The sequence below is a fragment of the Somniosus microcephalus genome, chromosome 8 (genome assembly GCF_052327205.1).
Source record: "Somniosus microcephalus isolate GS21.2 chromosome 8, FLI_Smic_1.0, whole genome shotgun sequence".
NCBI classification, from domain to species: Eukaryota; Metazoa; Chordata; class Chondrichthyes; order Squaliformes; family Somniosidae; genus Somniosus; species Somniosus microcephalus.
The window spans coordinates 13786804-13803368 of NC_140994.1; the positions used below are offsets into that span (position 1 = coordinate 13786804).

Sequence of the window (16565 nt, forward strand, 5' to 3'; positions counted from 1 at the left end):
TATGAATGCGTGATCTGCTTGTACAATAACATCACTGAAAGTAAATCCCAGGTCATTGAGAAGTTATGTTAAACTTGTATAGAACTTGGTTAGACCACATTTAGAGTACTGTGACCAGTTCTGGTCTCCATATTATAACAAGGATATAAAGACACTGGAGAAAGTGCAATGAAGATTTACTAGAATGATACCAGAACGGAGCGGTTATACCTATCAGGAAAGATGGGGCTCTTTTCTCTAGAAAAGGGAAGATTGAGGGGTGACCTGATAGAGGTCTTTAGGATTGTGAAGGAGTTTGATAGGGTAGACATAGAGAAGATATTTCTACTTGCAGGCGAGACCAGAACTAGAGGCCATAAATGTAAGATAGTCACTAATAAATCCAATAGGGAATTCAGAAGGCACTTCTATACCCAGAGAGTGGTGAGAATGTGGAACTCGCTACCACAGGGAGTGGTTGAGGTGAATAATATAGATGCATTTAAGGGGAAGCTAGATAAACACGAGGGAGAAAGGAATAGAAGGATATGTTGATAGGGTGAGATGAAGTGGGGTGGGAGGAGGCTCGTGTGGAGCATAAACAGCGGCACGGACCCGTTGGGCCGAATGGCCTGTCTCTGGGCTGTAAACACTGTGGACGGTGTCAGCACCGGGCGAATGGCCTGTTTCTGGGCTGTAAACACTGTGTACGGTGTCAGCACCGGGCGAATGGCCTGTCTCTGGGCTGTAAACACGGTGGACGGTGTCAGCACCGGGCGAATGGCCTGTCTCTGGGCTGTAAACACTGTGGACGGCGTCAGCACCGGGCGAATGGCCTGTCTCTGGGCTGTAAACACTGTGTACGGTGTCAGCACCGGGCGAATGGCCTGTCTCTGGGCTGTAGATACTGTGGACAGTGTCAGCACCAGGCGAATGGCCTGTCTCTGGGCTGTAAACACTGTACGGTGTCAGCACCGGGCGAATGGCCTGTCTCTGGGCTGTAAACACTGTACGGTGTCAGCACCGGGCGAATGGCCTGTCTCTGGGCTGTAAACACTGTACGGTGTCAGCACCGGGCGAATGGCCTGTCTCTGGGCTGTAGATACTGGGTACGGTGTCAGCACTGGGCGAATGGCCTGTCTCTGGGCTGTAGATACTGGGTACGGTGTCAGCACCGGGCGAATGGCCTGTCTCTGGGCTGTAGATACTGGGTACGGTGTCAGCACCGGGCGAATGGCCTGTCTCTGGGCTGTAGATACTGGGTACGGTGTCAGCACCGGGCGAATGGCCTGTCTCTGGGCTGTAGATACTGGGTACGGTGTCAGCACCGGGCGAATGGCCTGTCTCTGGGCTGTAGATACTGGGTACGGTGTCAGCACCGGGCAAATGGCCTGTCTCTGGGCTGTAGATACTGGGTACGGTGTCAGCACCGGGCGAATGGCCTGTCTCTGGGCTGTAAACACTGTGGACGGTGTCAGCACCGGGCGAATGGCCTGTCTCTGGGCTGTAAACACTGTGGACGGTGTCAGCACCAGGCGAATGGCCTGTCTCTGGGCTGTAGATACTGGGTACGGTGTCAGCACCGGGCGAATGGCCTGTCTCTGGGCTGTAAACACTGTGGACGGTGTCAGCACCGGGCGAATGGCCTGGCTCTGGGCTGTAAACACTGTACGGTGTCAGCACCGGGCGAATGGCCTGTCTCTGGGCTGTAGATACTGGGTACGGTGTCAGCACCGGGCGAATGGCCTGTCTCTGGGCTGTAAACACTGTACGGTGTCAGCACCGGGCGAATGGCCTGTCTCTGGGCTGTAAACACTGTACGGTGTCAGCACCGGGCGAATGGCCTGTCTCTGGGCTGTAAACACTGTACGGTGTCAGCACCGGGCGAATGGCCTGTCTCTGGGCTGTAGATACTGGGTACGGTGTCAGCACCAGGCGAATGGCCTGTCTCTGGGCTGTAAACACTGTGTACGGTGTCAGCACCGGGCGAATGGCCTGTCTCTGGGCTGTAGATACTGGGTACGGTGTCAGCACCAGGCGAATGCCATGATCCTACCTGTAGATCTTCATGTTCACCAGAATCTCTCCTGGGAATCCCAGCATTCCACACACCACCCTGCTGTTGTTGAGGCTCCAGCCAGCATCACAGACCTGCTTCCACCTCCCCTGATACTTCACTTCCGCAGCACCTTCCGTGATTGGGTTGCGCCTCCTGGCGGAAGCCAAAACCGGCCGAATGCGGACGTCGTCCACCTTGTTCCGTCCCTGGTGACAGAAAGAAGACAAATGTAATTTTGAACGGTGTGCCAGCCTTTATGCAGCATTACGGGCAGGAGCACTGGCTCGTAAGGCACCCCTATTGCTGTCAGACACCGTGGTCAATGGCCCTTCCTTTTGGTTTTCTGATTTTAACACTATGCTGGTTAAATAATCAGCACACTGCAGTGTACATTCACTGAGGGGCGGCAGGACGCACGCTGCTCCCTTAATTTGCCACGCAACATTTCAGATCTCACCGTCCAAGAGGGAAAAGGTTTGGGCAAGAGAGAGGCAAGATAACGTTGTTAGCCTGTCTTGCCCTCACCTCTGGATTAGAGGATGGTACAGGCTTCAGTTTATAGTCAGGACCGACGCTCCAGCACAGTACAAGGGAATTGGTGCACTGTTGGAGGTGCTAGCCTTCAGATGAGACATACGGATATTAAGTTTCTTAGTGAAAGAGCAGTGGTATTCTCCTGGAATCCTAAACAACATTCCTCCTTAACCAACATCGACCAGAGAATAGTTTAACTGGGCCTTCATCTCACTGCTGTTTGGTGGTGCTTGTTGGTCTGAATTGGCTGCTGCATTTTCGTACATAACAACAGTCACGAAACTCCAAAAGCAATTCATTGTTTAAAGCGTTTTGAGACAGGGGAGTTCTCCCCCGGTGTCCCGGGCCGATATTTATCTCTCGACCAACATCACTAAAAACAGATTATCCGGTCATTATCACATTGTGGGACCTTGCAGTGCGCAAATTTGACTCCCTGCATTGCAACACTCAATCGGTGACCACACTTCAAAAGTACTTCATTTGCTGTGGAGCGCTTTGGGACGTCCGGTGGCCGTGAAAGGCGGCGGTAAAAAATGCAAGTCTTTCGTTTCTTTACTTCGATGTGATAAGACGCTTTATAAATGGTGTTATTTTTAGATCATTAAAAAAAATAATAATAATGTTGAAAGTCAAATTCAGACAGCGATTCAAACCCGGGCTGTTTCTCCTGCGTCAGAAAGTGGCCAATCAGAAGAGCCACCCGAGTCCCACCCCCGCACAACCAGTGCGCCCTGGCATAGCGGCAGAGGCCTGGGGGTTGATTGCTTTCAAGCATCGTGCAAGAGGAGGCCACAAGAGAAGGAAAAAAGTGTAAGTATTACAAAAGGTGGGAGTCAGCAAAAGAAAATGAAAAGACCCTTCTAATCCTGTCAGCAATTACTCGAGCGATTCCCTTTGGTGCAACTGTTGCAGCCCCAGCTTAACCGGTCATGATTTATTTATCTTTTTTTTTTAAAAACTTAAGTTTAAGGACCGGAGACTTTAAGGGGGTGATTTTCATTCAGAAGTCGGGAAGGAGGCGGGACTACAACTTTCGGGGTTGTAGTCCCGCCTCCATCGAGATGCGGCCAATCCACGCGATTTTAACTTGATTGACCTTGTTGAGCCCGCCCAGCGGGCTCAGCACACCAATTAAGGGCCACCCGGCAACAGGTGACGTCACAGATTGACATTTCATCTGTCAAGGCGTTTTGACAGATGAAATATCAGTGTTTCACAGCTGTTTGAAGCTGTGAAACACTGACAGTCTTACTTCTAACCTGAGTCCTTCTACACAGACTCAGTTAGAAATCTCACCGGCACAGAAAGCTGCAGGCTGTCACTTTTGGCAGTTCGCAGCCATTCTGCTTTCTGTGCCGATTAGATGATGGACTTCCGAAACCTAGAGGAAGGAAGGCTGAAAAGGTAAGTACAGGTAATTTAAACTTCTTTACACACTTTAGACACACCAAACACACTTACCTTTGCACTCATGCACCCATCACTCACCTGAACACCGACATCTCGACCCCTCCAAGTCCTTCAACCCGACGGCCCACCTGCTCTAACTTGGCGTGGTTTGGAGCCGTCGGGAATGTTGTGTATGTAATATGTGTGCTACTTTGAACCTATGGACAGGACTGCACTACTTGTTGGGCGTAGTGATACGCAGTACCACTCCTGGCCATAGGGGTATAAATAGTACTGTGGGTACTGATCCCCCTCAGTTCCCGCCTGTGGGCATGAAGTAAAGACCTATGTATAGTCCCTACCTCCAACCAGTAAAGACCTGTTTGAGTTATACGTTTAAGTCTTTGTGTTAATTGTTCAATACAATACACATACTTAACACTGGCGACGAGTCAGGCTCTTACCCTGCGGCAGTTATTCCAGGCGGCTTCGTCCAAAGACAGGACGTTGAAGAGAGGTTTCAATCCTCAACACCCCACTCAAAACTGAAGGGCAGCAGAAATCCTGACAGCTTCCAGCGACTGGAAGAGACAGGCATTAGGACCCTGAAGCCTCCATCAGCTTGTGAACCGGAGTAAAGACAGGACTGGGGAAGAGAGAGAGGTAGGGCGATAGCGATCGGCAGATAAGGGCCGGGCCGCTTTGAAGTGAGGGGCGCAGCCGGGCCAGCGATCGGGACCAAAGATAAGAGCCGCACTCGGACTGAAAGGCGCGGCGGCTGCAGAAGCTCAAGGTGCGAGAGTCGCGGTGCACAGCGCGGGCTATCGATCGCGGCGAAGATAAGGGCCGCACTCGAGGGCTGAAGGGAGACGGCGTCGGGGGACGGGTGAAGACCGCCAAGCGCAGGAAAACCGCCATTTTGTGGGCGGAGGACGACGGCAAGAGCGGGAAGCCGCCATCTTTGATAACAAGTAAAGAAAATAAAATCTGAGAAATTGCAAATCTACAATGCCTAAACACGGGAATATTAGCACCTTTGATAGTGACCTCGAAGATTGGGCCATATATGTTGAAAGAGTAAAAAATTATTGTAAGGCCAATAAAATTCGTGACCAAGATAAAGCTCTAACATTATTAAATTTAATGGGTGCGAAGACGTACGGGCAATTGAAACACCTGTTATCACCAGATGAACCGGCGGATAAGACGTTCGATGAGATTGTTACTGTCCTGAAAGATCATCTAAACCCCACGCCGCTGATGCTAGCGGAACGATTTAAATTTTACGACAGAAGGCAGCTACAGCATGAAAGCAATGCTGAATATTTGCTGGAATTGCGTAAATTAGCGAAATATTGCCAGTTTGGAACGGGATTGACAGATGCACTACGAGACAAATTTGTGTGTGGTTTATTTAAACAGGATACACAAAAGCGACTGCTCGAGGAGAATGAGCTGATGCTTGAGAAGGCGGTCACTATGGCAGCAGCACACGAAGCCGCAGCGAGAGGCACGGCAGTAATGCAGCTACGGTCACCGGAGCTCAGTGCACACAAATTGGGTGTGAGTTCTGGCAAATGTTATCGTTGTGGAAAGACAACGCATGATCAGAACCAGTGTTGGTTTAAAAACCAAGAATGTAGAACTTGTGGTAGGCTTGGACATATAGCTAGAGTATGCAGGTCAGGGAAGAAGACCAGCAACAAGAAGTCACCGCAAGGAAAATACGCAAAGGTACACAAGGTGACCGAACAGGAGTCCGATTCAGACGCTAGCAGTAATGAACTGGCTAGCTTAAGAGTACTCAACGCTGGTAAGGGTGCAGACCTCCAGACAATTTGGGTCACTCTTCAGATAGAAGGAGTCCAAGTAAAACTGGAATTGGACACTGGATCGGCATTGACGGTCATAAATAAGAAAGATTACGGAAAGTTATTCCAACATATTCCCCTACAGGATACGGGGATTATATTGAAAACATACACGGGGCAAAGAGTGTACCCCATCGGGAAAATAGAGGTTGCAGTGGCCCACAAGGGCGAAGACAGTCAAATAATGGACTTATATGTGATATCTGAAGGAGGTCCTCCACTACTAGGACGGGAGTGGATTAGGAAAATGAATATGGACTGGCATTTCCTACAAACAATAACGAGTGAGAACTCGGTGAAGATAGTCGGCCCAGACTCTGGAACGGATGATGGTAAGCCCAACTCAGGTGCAAAAGACAAAGTTTCAGCACAGAATTCCACTGAGCAACAACAAAATAGTTTAACTGTGGATTCTGAGTCTGGCAAGTCTACTGATGTGCCCATTTCTGAGGGACACCGGGCTCGAACTCAACTCCATTTCAAACTACAACAGCAATTAGAACAAATGCTTCGCCGTTTTGAGCAAGAGTTGAATGCAACGAAAGAGTTCTTTGATATAGAGTTGGAGAATCTGGAAAGACAACAGAAGCAGCTGATGGAGAAAATGGAGCAGGAGCACACAAAACGTCTGATGTCAGAGGAGTTAACGGTCAGCCAACTCCTGCATATGCTGAAGGACAGGACTCTGAAATGGGAAAAACTTGAACATGAACTTCAATATTCAAACGAAAGGGGTTCGGAGCTCTCAAAGGTTATTGGAAGAGCTGAGGTGGCAACACAGACTGAGATGACTGCAACAGAGCAGCCCTTGGATGCCAAAAGTACGCTGACTCACGTCAACGTAGAACAACAGACCGCTGAAACAGCTGCTCCGGTAGAGGGATTGCATAGTCCGATCAATCAATCTCCAAAGGAAGTTGAAGTATTAAAATCACAAATGAGGTCACTAGTAAACGACTTGCTGAAAGCCCAGAAAAAGCTGGATGCAGAGGTACACATGAAGAAGTCTCTTCAGGAAAGATGTCTGGATTTGGAACAAGAGCTGGCTAACGTCCAGCTAGGTATGGAGGAAATAGACGACCCTCTCACTGGTCTAGCTCAGGACGACACCGAATATTACGATGTCCTGTCCTGCCCAGCTTGTAACTTCGACTCCCAAAGTGCAGAAATCATGGAGGAGCACCAAAAGTCTACGGAACATCGGGAGAAGCTGGCTCTACGACGGAAACAGGAGGAAGAGAAGGAGGAACTGCGCATGCAGCTGGCAGCTGTGGCAGCTGACAATGGAGCCCAGAGAGTCTCCAAGAAGCAGAAAAGGAAAAGTAAAAACAGAAGATGACCCATCTGAACCATTATCACCTCTACCAGATCACACACGTGGTCCCTCCGAACGGAGCCAATTCAGTTCGGAAGTTCAAACTGTTAAATCCATGGAAGGACTATTGAATGAGTCACTCTAGCAACGTGAACCGACTACACCACAGAGATTGAATCTGTGAACTGTTTTCCGCAGAGACTGAATCTGTGATCTGTTTTTGACATGAAGTTATCTATGTATCTATGTTATTCTGTTATGTAAACCTGAAGTTATATATGTATATATGTTATTACGTTATGTTAAATGGGGAGATGACTGTAAAGCTAGGAAGGGAGGAATGTTGTGTATGTAATATGTGTGCTACTTTGAACCTATGGACAGGACTGCACTACTTGTTGGGCGTAGTGATACGCAGTACCACTCCTGGCCATAGGGGTATAAATAGTACTGTGGGTACTGATCCCCCTCAGTTCCCGCCTGTGGGCATGAAGTAAAGACCTATGTATAGTCCCTACCTCCAACCAGTAAAGACCTGTTTGAGTTATACGTTTAAGTCTTTGTGTTAATTGTTCAATACAATACACATACTTAACAGGGAATCCCACACTTCAACATTAAAAATAGGGATTAGGCTAAAAACTGCCCGTTAACAGGCAGTTAATTGGCACTAATCCCTTCCCGCCTCGGGTAGGCGGATCCCAGTGCGGGGCGGGTACCCGCCTCCTTTGAAACTTACATGGAGGTGGGTTGGTGTCGGGACCCCCGAATTCGGGACTTTAACCCCCTGCGTGCCTCCAATCCCGACTCCACGGGTCAATGAAAATCGACCCCTAAAGGTTTGTGTCAACACCTCAATCAAATCGTCAAGAGAAATCGTCATGGAAAACGAGCAAATAGTGCACCAGAAATGCCTCCACCTTTCTGTCCCTTTGGTTGTATGCCAGTCTCTTACTTCCCCTCAGCAATCCGAAGGAGACCAAACCACACAGGAAGTCAGAAGGATCACTGCAGCCTTTTCCAAATATAACGCAAGGTTATACTTCTTATACGTTAATGGTTTACATCAAAGCCTTCTTTGATTATTTTTTTTTTGAGGATCGAGCCAGGCCTCTAGGGCTGCATTCCCACCAACGGTTGAAGAAAAGAGTGAAGAAAAGACTCTTCAAAAAAGCCTGACATCGGTAGTGGGGAAAATGCTAGAGTCCATTATAAAAGATGTAATAGCAGAGCACTTGGAAAACAGTGACTGGATCGGACAAAGTCAACATGGATTTACAAAAGGTAAATCGTGCTTGACTAATCTACTGGAATTTTTTGAGGATGTAACTGGTAAAATAGATAAGGGAGAACCAGTGGATGTGGTGTATTTGGACTTTCAAAAGGCTTTCGATAAGGTCCCGCATAAGAGATTAGCGTGTAAAGTTAAGGCACATGGGATTGGGGGCAAGGTATTGACTTGGATAGAGAACTGGTTGGCAGACAGAAAGCAAAGAGTTGGAATAAACGAGTCTTTTTCAGAGTGGCAGGCAGTGACTAGTGGGGTACCGCAGGGGTCAGTCCTTGGACCCCAGCTATTCACAATATATATTAACGATCTGGACAAGGGAACTAGATGTAATATCTCCAAGTTTGCAGACGACACAAAGCTGGGTGGGCGTGTGTGCTGTGAGGTGGATGCTGAGAAACTACAGGATGATTTGGACAGGTTGGGCGATTGGGCAGAGGCATGGCAGATGCAATATAACGTGGATAAATGCGAGGTTATCCACTTTGGTGGCAAAAACAAGGAGGCAGATTATTATCTGAATGGCAATTGATTGGGAGAAGGGGAAGTGCAACGAGACCTGGGCGTCCTTGTGCACCAGTCGCTGAAGGTATGCATGCAGGTGCAGCAGGCGGTTAAGAAGGCAAATGGTATGTTGGCCTTCGTAGCGAGGGGGTTTGAGTACAGGAACAAGGATGTCTTGCTGCAGTTGTACAGGATCTTGGTGAGACCACATCTTGGAGTATTGTGTACAGTTTTGGTCACCTTATCTGAGGAAGGATGTTCTTGCCATGGAAGGAGTGCAGCGAAGATTCACCAGGCTGATACCTGGGATGGCAGGAATGACGTATGAGGAGAGATTGGGTCGATTGGGCTTGTACTCGCTGGAGTTTAGAAGAATGAGAGGGGATCTCATTGAAACTTATAAAATTCTAACAGGACTAGACAGACTAGATGCAGGAAGGATGTTCCCGATGGCGGGGGCGTCCAGAACCAGGGGGTCACAGTCGAAGGATAAGGGGTAAGCCATTTAGGACAGAGATGAGGAGGAATTTCTTCACCCAGAGAGTGGTGAACCTGTGGAATTCTCTACCACAGAAGACAGTTGAGGCCAATTCATTAAATATATTCAAGAAGGAGTTGGATATATTTCTTAAGGCTAAAGGGATCAAGGGATACTGGGAGAAAGCAGGGACAGGGTACTGAGTTTGGATGATCAGTCATGATCTCATTAAATGGCAGAGCAGGCTCGCACGGCCGAATGGCCTACTCCTGCTCCTATCTTCTATGTTTCTATGTTTCTGTGAAGAGTGAAGATGAGATAACTAGCGACTGGGCGACGCCGAGCGCGGCACGCAAAAACTCCCAGACTGCAGGAGGAAGCGATGGCTGAGGAGCGCCGCAGTACTGAGGTCCTGGAAAAGATTGAGTTAATGTCGGAGATGGGGCAATGATTTTCTATTTGTTTGATTCTGTCTGATCATTGAACTCCAGCTGAAGATTCCCTCATCGCATAAGCATTTAAGTAGAAGCTTCAACGATTATATGGTATGAGTAATTCCTTTGAACTGAACTCCCTGCTGACACAGTTTTCAAGATGGCAGCCAATTATCTTTGGAGAGGGGTCAAGGGTCACTGCTATGAAGTCATACAGGGCACTGAGGCACACGGTTCACACAACAGTCACAAGCTGTGTAAAAAATATATATATTTTATCCCAGTCGATTATAACTGTGTTGGCCGTGGGCTCAGTTTGCAGCACTTTCTCCTCTGAGCCAGATGGTCGTGGGTTCAAGTGGCACTCCAGGGACTTGGGCACAAAATCTAGGCTGACATTTCCAGTGCAGTGCGGAGTTAAACCGAGGCCCCGTCTGCTCTCGCAGGTGTACGTAAAAGATCCCATGGCCACTATTTCGAAGAAGAGCAGGAGAGTTCTCCCCGGTGTCCTGGGGCCAATATTTATCCCTCAACCAACATCACTAAAAAACAGATTATCCAAATTGCTGTTTGTGGGAGCTTGCTGTGCACAAATTGGCTGCCGCGTTTCCTACATTACAACAGTGACTACACTTCAAAAAGTACTTCATTGGCTGTAAAACGCTTTGGGACATCCTGAGGTCATGAAAGGCGCTGTAGAAATGAAAGTTCTTTCTTTATCACGTTTGTGATATGAGTAGAACCCATTTGAGGAAGGACAATGCCAAGTTGCCATGGCAATGTGGAAAACCAAATGAAACACGTTGGGGTATAAATCCATTGTGGGCGGTGGTACAAAATGGGAGATAGCGAATGGTCAGCCCCTTTTCCGCAACGTGCTACACTCTTTTCCAACGGCTTCAACAGAAAAGAAAAATCGGGCGGCGTGTAAAGCGGGCTGCCGATTCGCCAGCGCCCGTTTTTGCGATACCGCTCAAGATGAGTTGCTACCCCACTTAGTCCGTCGTTGCTCGTGTAATGACCTCTCCAGTGCCTCGGGGAGGGGGCAGGTGCTGGGTTTGGTCTGCTGCTGAACAGCAAGATCACAGGTTGCATCCTTGGACTGTGCTGGGTTAGCTGATCTGGGTTAGCCAGGGCGGCAAAATGGCCACCACAATATGGCTGGAGTGTCCCCGTGCAAAGATGGTCATAGCCCCTAATCGCTATCTGCTGGAAAATCCTTGTGTGTGGACACTGGGGGGATGGCACGATCAACAACAACAACAACAACTTGCAGTGATATAGCACCTTCAACGTCCCCAGGCACTTCAGGCTCTGCTGTAATTCGCTCATGTTGGAGAAGCCCACCAATACGTTGTCTGGCCTCACTTGCGAAGAATGGGCAGTTGAATGAGGTGCTAAAGGATCGCAAACACTTGTGGAATTGGATCCCCCGGCATCAGTTAGGAAAGTAAGGATAAGGCAACAAAATCAGAGGGAAATTGGAAGTGGAGAAGATGCGGGGGCGTGGGGGCATGGGAGGGGGGTGAAAGAACAAAGCCTGAATTTGGACCAAAAGCATGAATCCAAGTGTTGACTAACATTTCAGCTCAGGGTCTATCTCCAAATACACAGGGGCCACAAATATGTTTGTGAACCTTGTTGCTGTTTTAATACAGATGATATTCTCTGTCTAAAATGCTGCAATATGAAACTGTGTAAGAAATACTATGAATGGCTAGGGATCGGGAGCAAGTCAAAAGGGCACAGCTGCCTGCCAGCTGCACGCTGAGCATCAACAAAACCCTCATCAATTACTCTTCGCATTGTTCGTGGAGGATCAGAGCTGCCGCTGTCACCACGGTAACAGGGCAGGGGCAACTATGAGCAAACGTGAGGGCTCTATTCTAAATCACAAGGGCATTGGACAGTGGGCAGGCGGCTGTCCGCACTGGACGCCACGCCACCGCCCCCCCTTCCTGCTCCTGAAGGATGCGATCCAGTCAAGTGGTTTTGAAGAGACCAAATACGGGAGGGACAAGGTGCAAAAATAAAAGTACAAGGGGGAGGGTAAGAACTTCAAAGGAGGCAGTTTAGAAACAAGTTCCATTCAGAACAAGCTGCCTTTCATCCAGTTTCATTAAACGTGCTTCTGTTTGGGCTTGGGGTGGAGGCTTAGTTGTAACGTTCACTTGGCTTCGATCCAACCCAGACGGAGTAAGGATCCTCAAGAGTCACAATCCACTTCCAAAACAGGTCATAACAAATTGGCAGTGCCTCAGTCAGAAAAGACGTCGCACTAATGATTGGTGTGGGAACTGGAAATGCCCACCTTGGTGGAGTAGGGATAAATCTTCGAGGCTGGACTTACGGCACGTTGTTGGAGGCAGTTTGTGGAGGGAGCTTCACTCTGTACCCTACCCATATGGTACTGTGCCTGAAGCACCCACCGCGCCCCCATCCTGCGATCGATACCCCCTCCCCCTGGTTACCTCTTCACCAGGCCCGGCTACCAATTCCCCTCCCACTCCCACCCCAGCTACTGATCCCTCTTCCATCGACCATTACTTCTCACCCTGCTCACACCCCAAAGGGGAGCGGATAGGTTAGATCGAGAGAGAAACTATTGCCACTGGTTGGGGAGTCTAGGACTAGGGGACATAGCCTAAAAATGAGAGCCAGACCTTTCAGGAGTGAAGTTAGGAAACACTTCTACACACAAGGGGAGGTAGAAGTTTGGAACTCTCTTCCGCAAATGGCAATTGATGCTGGATCAATTGTTAATTTTAAATCAGAGATTGATAGATTTTTGTTAGCCAAAGGTATTAAGGGATATGGGGCAAAGGCGGGTATATGGAGTTAGGTCGCAGATCAGCCGTGATCTCATCGAATGGCGGAGCAGGCTCGAGGGGCTCAATGGCCTCCTCCTGTTCCTGTTCCCATGTTCCTATTCTCACACTTCAAGTGCTACCATCTTGGCTTCGGCCTCTTTCAGGGTCCAGCTCTGTAACACCGTAATAGAAATACATAGAATTTGCAACACGGAAACAGGCCATTCGGCCCAACCAGTCCATGTTGGGTGTTTTACCCCCAACCCCCCACCCACGCGAGCAAATAGTTTGAATTCACATTTGCGCACCCTCCTTCACTGTCCCTTTTTCTTCATTCATCTGTTCAATACAAACCTTGACTGTGGACACAGTTTCTGCCTCAACCACCACTATCTCCGGAGGTGAACTCCGCAGCCTCACCACTCTCTGTGTAAAGAGCGTCCCTCGGTTGTAAACCTGAACTTAAAATGACGCAGGGTAAGATGTGGTATCTCTATTGCTATCAGCTGCGTCAGGTTAGAGGGGAGTGCAGAACGAGAGGGCCCTTAAAGCAGCTCTCAACGGAGGGGAGGTGCGGTGATGAAAAATTGCAGAAATTCGAATCATTCTGTACAAAGACCTTGCATTTCTATAGCGCCTTTCACCACCTCGGGACGTCCCAAAGCTCTTTACAGCCAATGAAGTACTTTTAAAAAGTGTGGTCACTGTTGTAATGTAGGAAACGCGGCAGCCAATTTGCGCACAGCAAGCTCCCAGAAACAGTCACGTGATAATGACCAGATCATCTGTTTTACTGATGTTGCCTGAGGGATAAATATTGGCCAGGACACCGGGGAGAACTCCCCCTGCTCTTCTTCGAAATAGTGCCGTGGGATCTTTCACATCCACCTGAGAGAGAGCAGATGGGGCCTCGGTTTAACGTCTCATCCGAAAGACGGCACCTCCGACAGTGCAGCGCTCCCTCAGCACTGCACTGGGAGTGTCAGCTTGGATTGTGTGCTCACTAACTTAAATGGTCAGACCATGGTGAGCAGCACACGCGCGCCCAATTTCCACTACGCGCTCCCTGCCTATAGCGCGAAGTCAGAAAGTGACCCCTCTTATCTCGTACCCCCGCCGAGGACGCGAACTCCTGGGAATTATTAAAGAAACAATGCACAAGCTGTGATGCCGCTCCTTTGGGATATTTCCCGAACAGATGAGTTAAGGGCCTAGAAACCTGTCTCGGGCGGTGGCGCAGGGCGGGCGGTATTGCACTGGCCGCCCATTATACACAACACCTGACATTTAAGGCCAACGACTGCAAGGGAACCGAGTATCAGGCGCTGTGTATAACGGACGGCCGGTCCGATACCGCCCGAGACGACCATCTAGGCCAAGAATTGCTGAACGGACTTCGTCAGCTGTTGCGATTCCATATGAACACGTCCGACTATTAAATCAGCGTTGACCCGCCACCTTCCCCATCGAGTGAGCTTCCACACTGCTGATCTGAGGCACCGATACCTTTCTTGTCCGCCCACCTACAGCGCTCAGGAATGTGAGGACTCACCCGACCAGGCAAGGCACGTTGCTGCCCTTATCTGTGAAAGCCATTGTTGTCTAGACGTCAGCCTGGGTTTTTCCGACCAAATGACCTCAGCCGGCAGCTCGCATTCCACATCCATTTCCCATCGTTATCTCGAATGAATGAAGCTGCTGTGCTTCAAACCTGCCCCAATTAATTACACATTGCGCCATTTCTCCTTCGCTCCCCGGGTCCACTTTCAGTAATTGAGGAAAAGGGACCAGTCCTGGTAATTTACGAGTTTGCTTGCTCCTGATGTGTTCTCCCAGCGACTTGTCGGAAAGCTGACCGAAAGCCTGTCTCAACAACAAGTGATTAAGAAGGCCAATGGAATGTTGGCTTTCATTGCTAGGGGGATAGAATATAAAAATAGGGAGGTATTGCTTCAGTTGTACAAGGTATTGGTGAGACCGCACCTGGAATACTGCGTACAGTTTTGGTGTCCATACTTAAGAAAGGACATACTTGCTCTCGAGTCAGTACAAAGAAGGTTCACTCGGTTAATCCCGGGGATGAGGGGATGGACATGTGAGGAGAGGTTGAGTAGATTGGGACTCTACTCATTGGAGTTCAGAAGAATGAGAGGCGATCTTATTGAAACATATAAGATTGTGAAGGGGTTGGATCGGGTGGATGCGGGGAGGATGTTCCCGATGATGGGTGAAACTAGAACTAGGGGGCATAGTCTTAGAATAAGGGGCTGCTCTTTCAAAACTGAGATGAGGAGGAACTACTTCACTCAGAGGGTGGTAGGTCCATGGAATATGCTGTCCCAAAAAGCTGTAGAAGCTACATCATTACATAAATTTAAAACAGAAATAGACAGTTTCCTAGAAGTAAAGGGAATTAAGGGTTACGGGGAGCGGGCAGGAATTTGGACATGAGTCTAGGTTCGGATCGGACATGGCCCTGTGGGTAGCGGCGCGGGCCCAGGGGCCGTGTAGCCTGATCCTGCTCCTATTTCGTGTGTCTAATTCTGTTAGATTCAGGAGATGGTTCTGTGATAGTGGATTGGCGGTTAGGATCAGATCAGCCATGATCTTATTGAATGGCGGAGCAGGCTCGAGGGGCCGATTGGCCTGCTCCTGCTCCTATTTCTTATGTTCTTATGTTCTAAAAACCACCACCACGATAGCAAAATACTGCGGATGCTGGAAATCCAAAATAACAACAGAAAACGCTGGAAAAACTCAGCAGGCCAGGCAACATCCGTGGAGAGAGAAACAGAGTCAATGTTTCAGGTCGAAGACCCTTCGTCAGAATTGGAAAAAAAGCAGGAAAAGGGATAGATTTTAAAGCAAGTGGGGGCTGGGAAAAGGGGGAGGGGATGAAAGAACAAAAGGGAAGGTCAGTGATAGGATAGGCCAACCACCACCGGTCTGATCTGGACTTCAACCCAACTCTCAACAACAACCTGCATTTATACGGCGCCTGTAATGTAGTAAAACGTCCCCAGGACGATTCACGGGAGCGTAAATCAGACAACATGTGACACCGAGCCACATAAGCCGATATTAGGACAGGTGACCAAAAGCTGGGTCAAAGAGGTAGATTTTAAGGAGCGTCTTAAAGCAGGAGAGAGAGGGGGAGAGGCGGAGAGGTTTAAGGAGGGAATTCCAGAGCTTAGGACCTCGGCAACAGAAGGCACGGCCACCGATGAAGGGGCGAAGGAAATCTGGGATGCGCAAGAGGCCAGAATTGGAGGAATTCATTAACAATTCATTAACAATTCTGATCACTCCTTTTATTTTTGTCACTATCATAGAATCACAGATATTTATGGCAGAAGGAGGCCATTCGGCCCATCGTGTCTGTGCCGGGCTGTCAGCACTGGCGACAGCTGAAATGTTGGCAAGTCTGCTCGTTTCCCAAAATCCTAGAGTCCAAATACATGAAGCTAGGTAATGTCTTTTTTTCAGTCAGTTTAAATCTATTTTTGTGCTCATAGCAAGGGATGTCAGTCCTGAGGAATGGTTGAGTTTTTCCAAGCAGAAAAAACCTAAGTGTCAGCATTAATCATTCCCAACTCAGATACAGCACGGGTTAGATACGGAGTAAAGCTCCCTCTACACTGTCCCATCAAACACTCCCAGGGCAGGTACAGCATGGGTTAGATACAGAGTAAAGCTCCCTCTACACTGTCCCATCAAACACTCCCAGGGCAGGTACAGCACGGGTTAGATACAGAGTAAAGCTCCCTCTATACTGTCCCATCAAACACTCCCAGGGCAAGTACAGCATGGGTTAGATACAGAGTAAAGCTCCCTCTACACTGTCTCATCAAACACTCCCAGGGCAGATACAGCAGGGGTTAGATACAGAGTAAAGCTCCCT

General features: G+C 48.8%; 1 protein-coding gene across 1 annotated transcript in view; it reads right to left on the minus strand.

Moving 5' to 3' along the window:
- The window catches only part of loxl4 (lysyl oxidase-like 4), a 168545-nt gene that overhangs the window by 133694 nt on the left and 18286 nt on the right, over positions 1 to 16565 (minus strand). The window contains exon 4 of the mRNA XM_085996117.1: positions 2036 to 2244. Coding sequence (XP_085852243.1) covers positions 2036 to 2244 — 209 coding nt within the window. The remainder of the gene's footprint in view (positions 1 to 2035; positions 2245 to 16565) is intronic.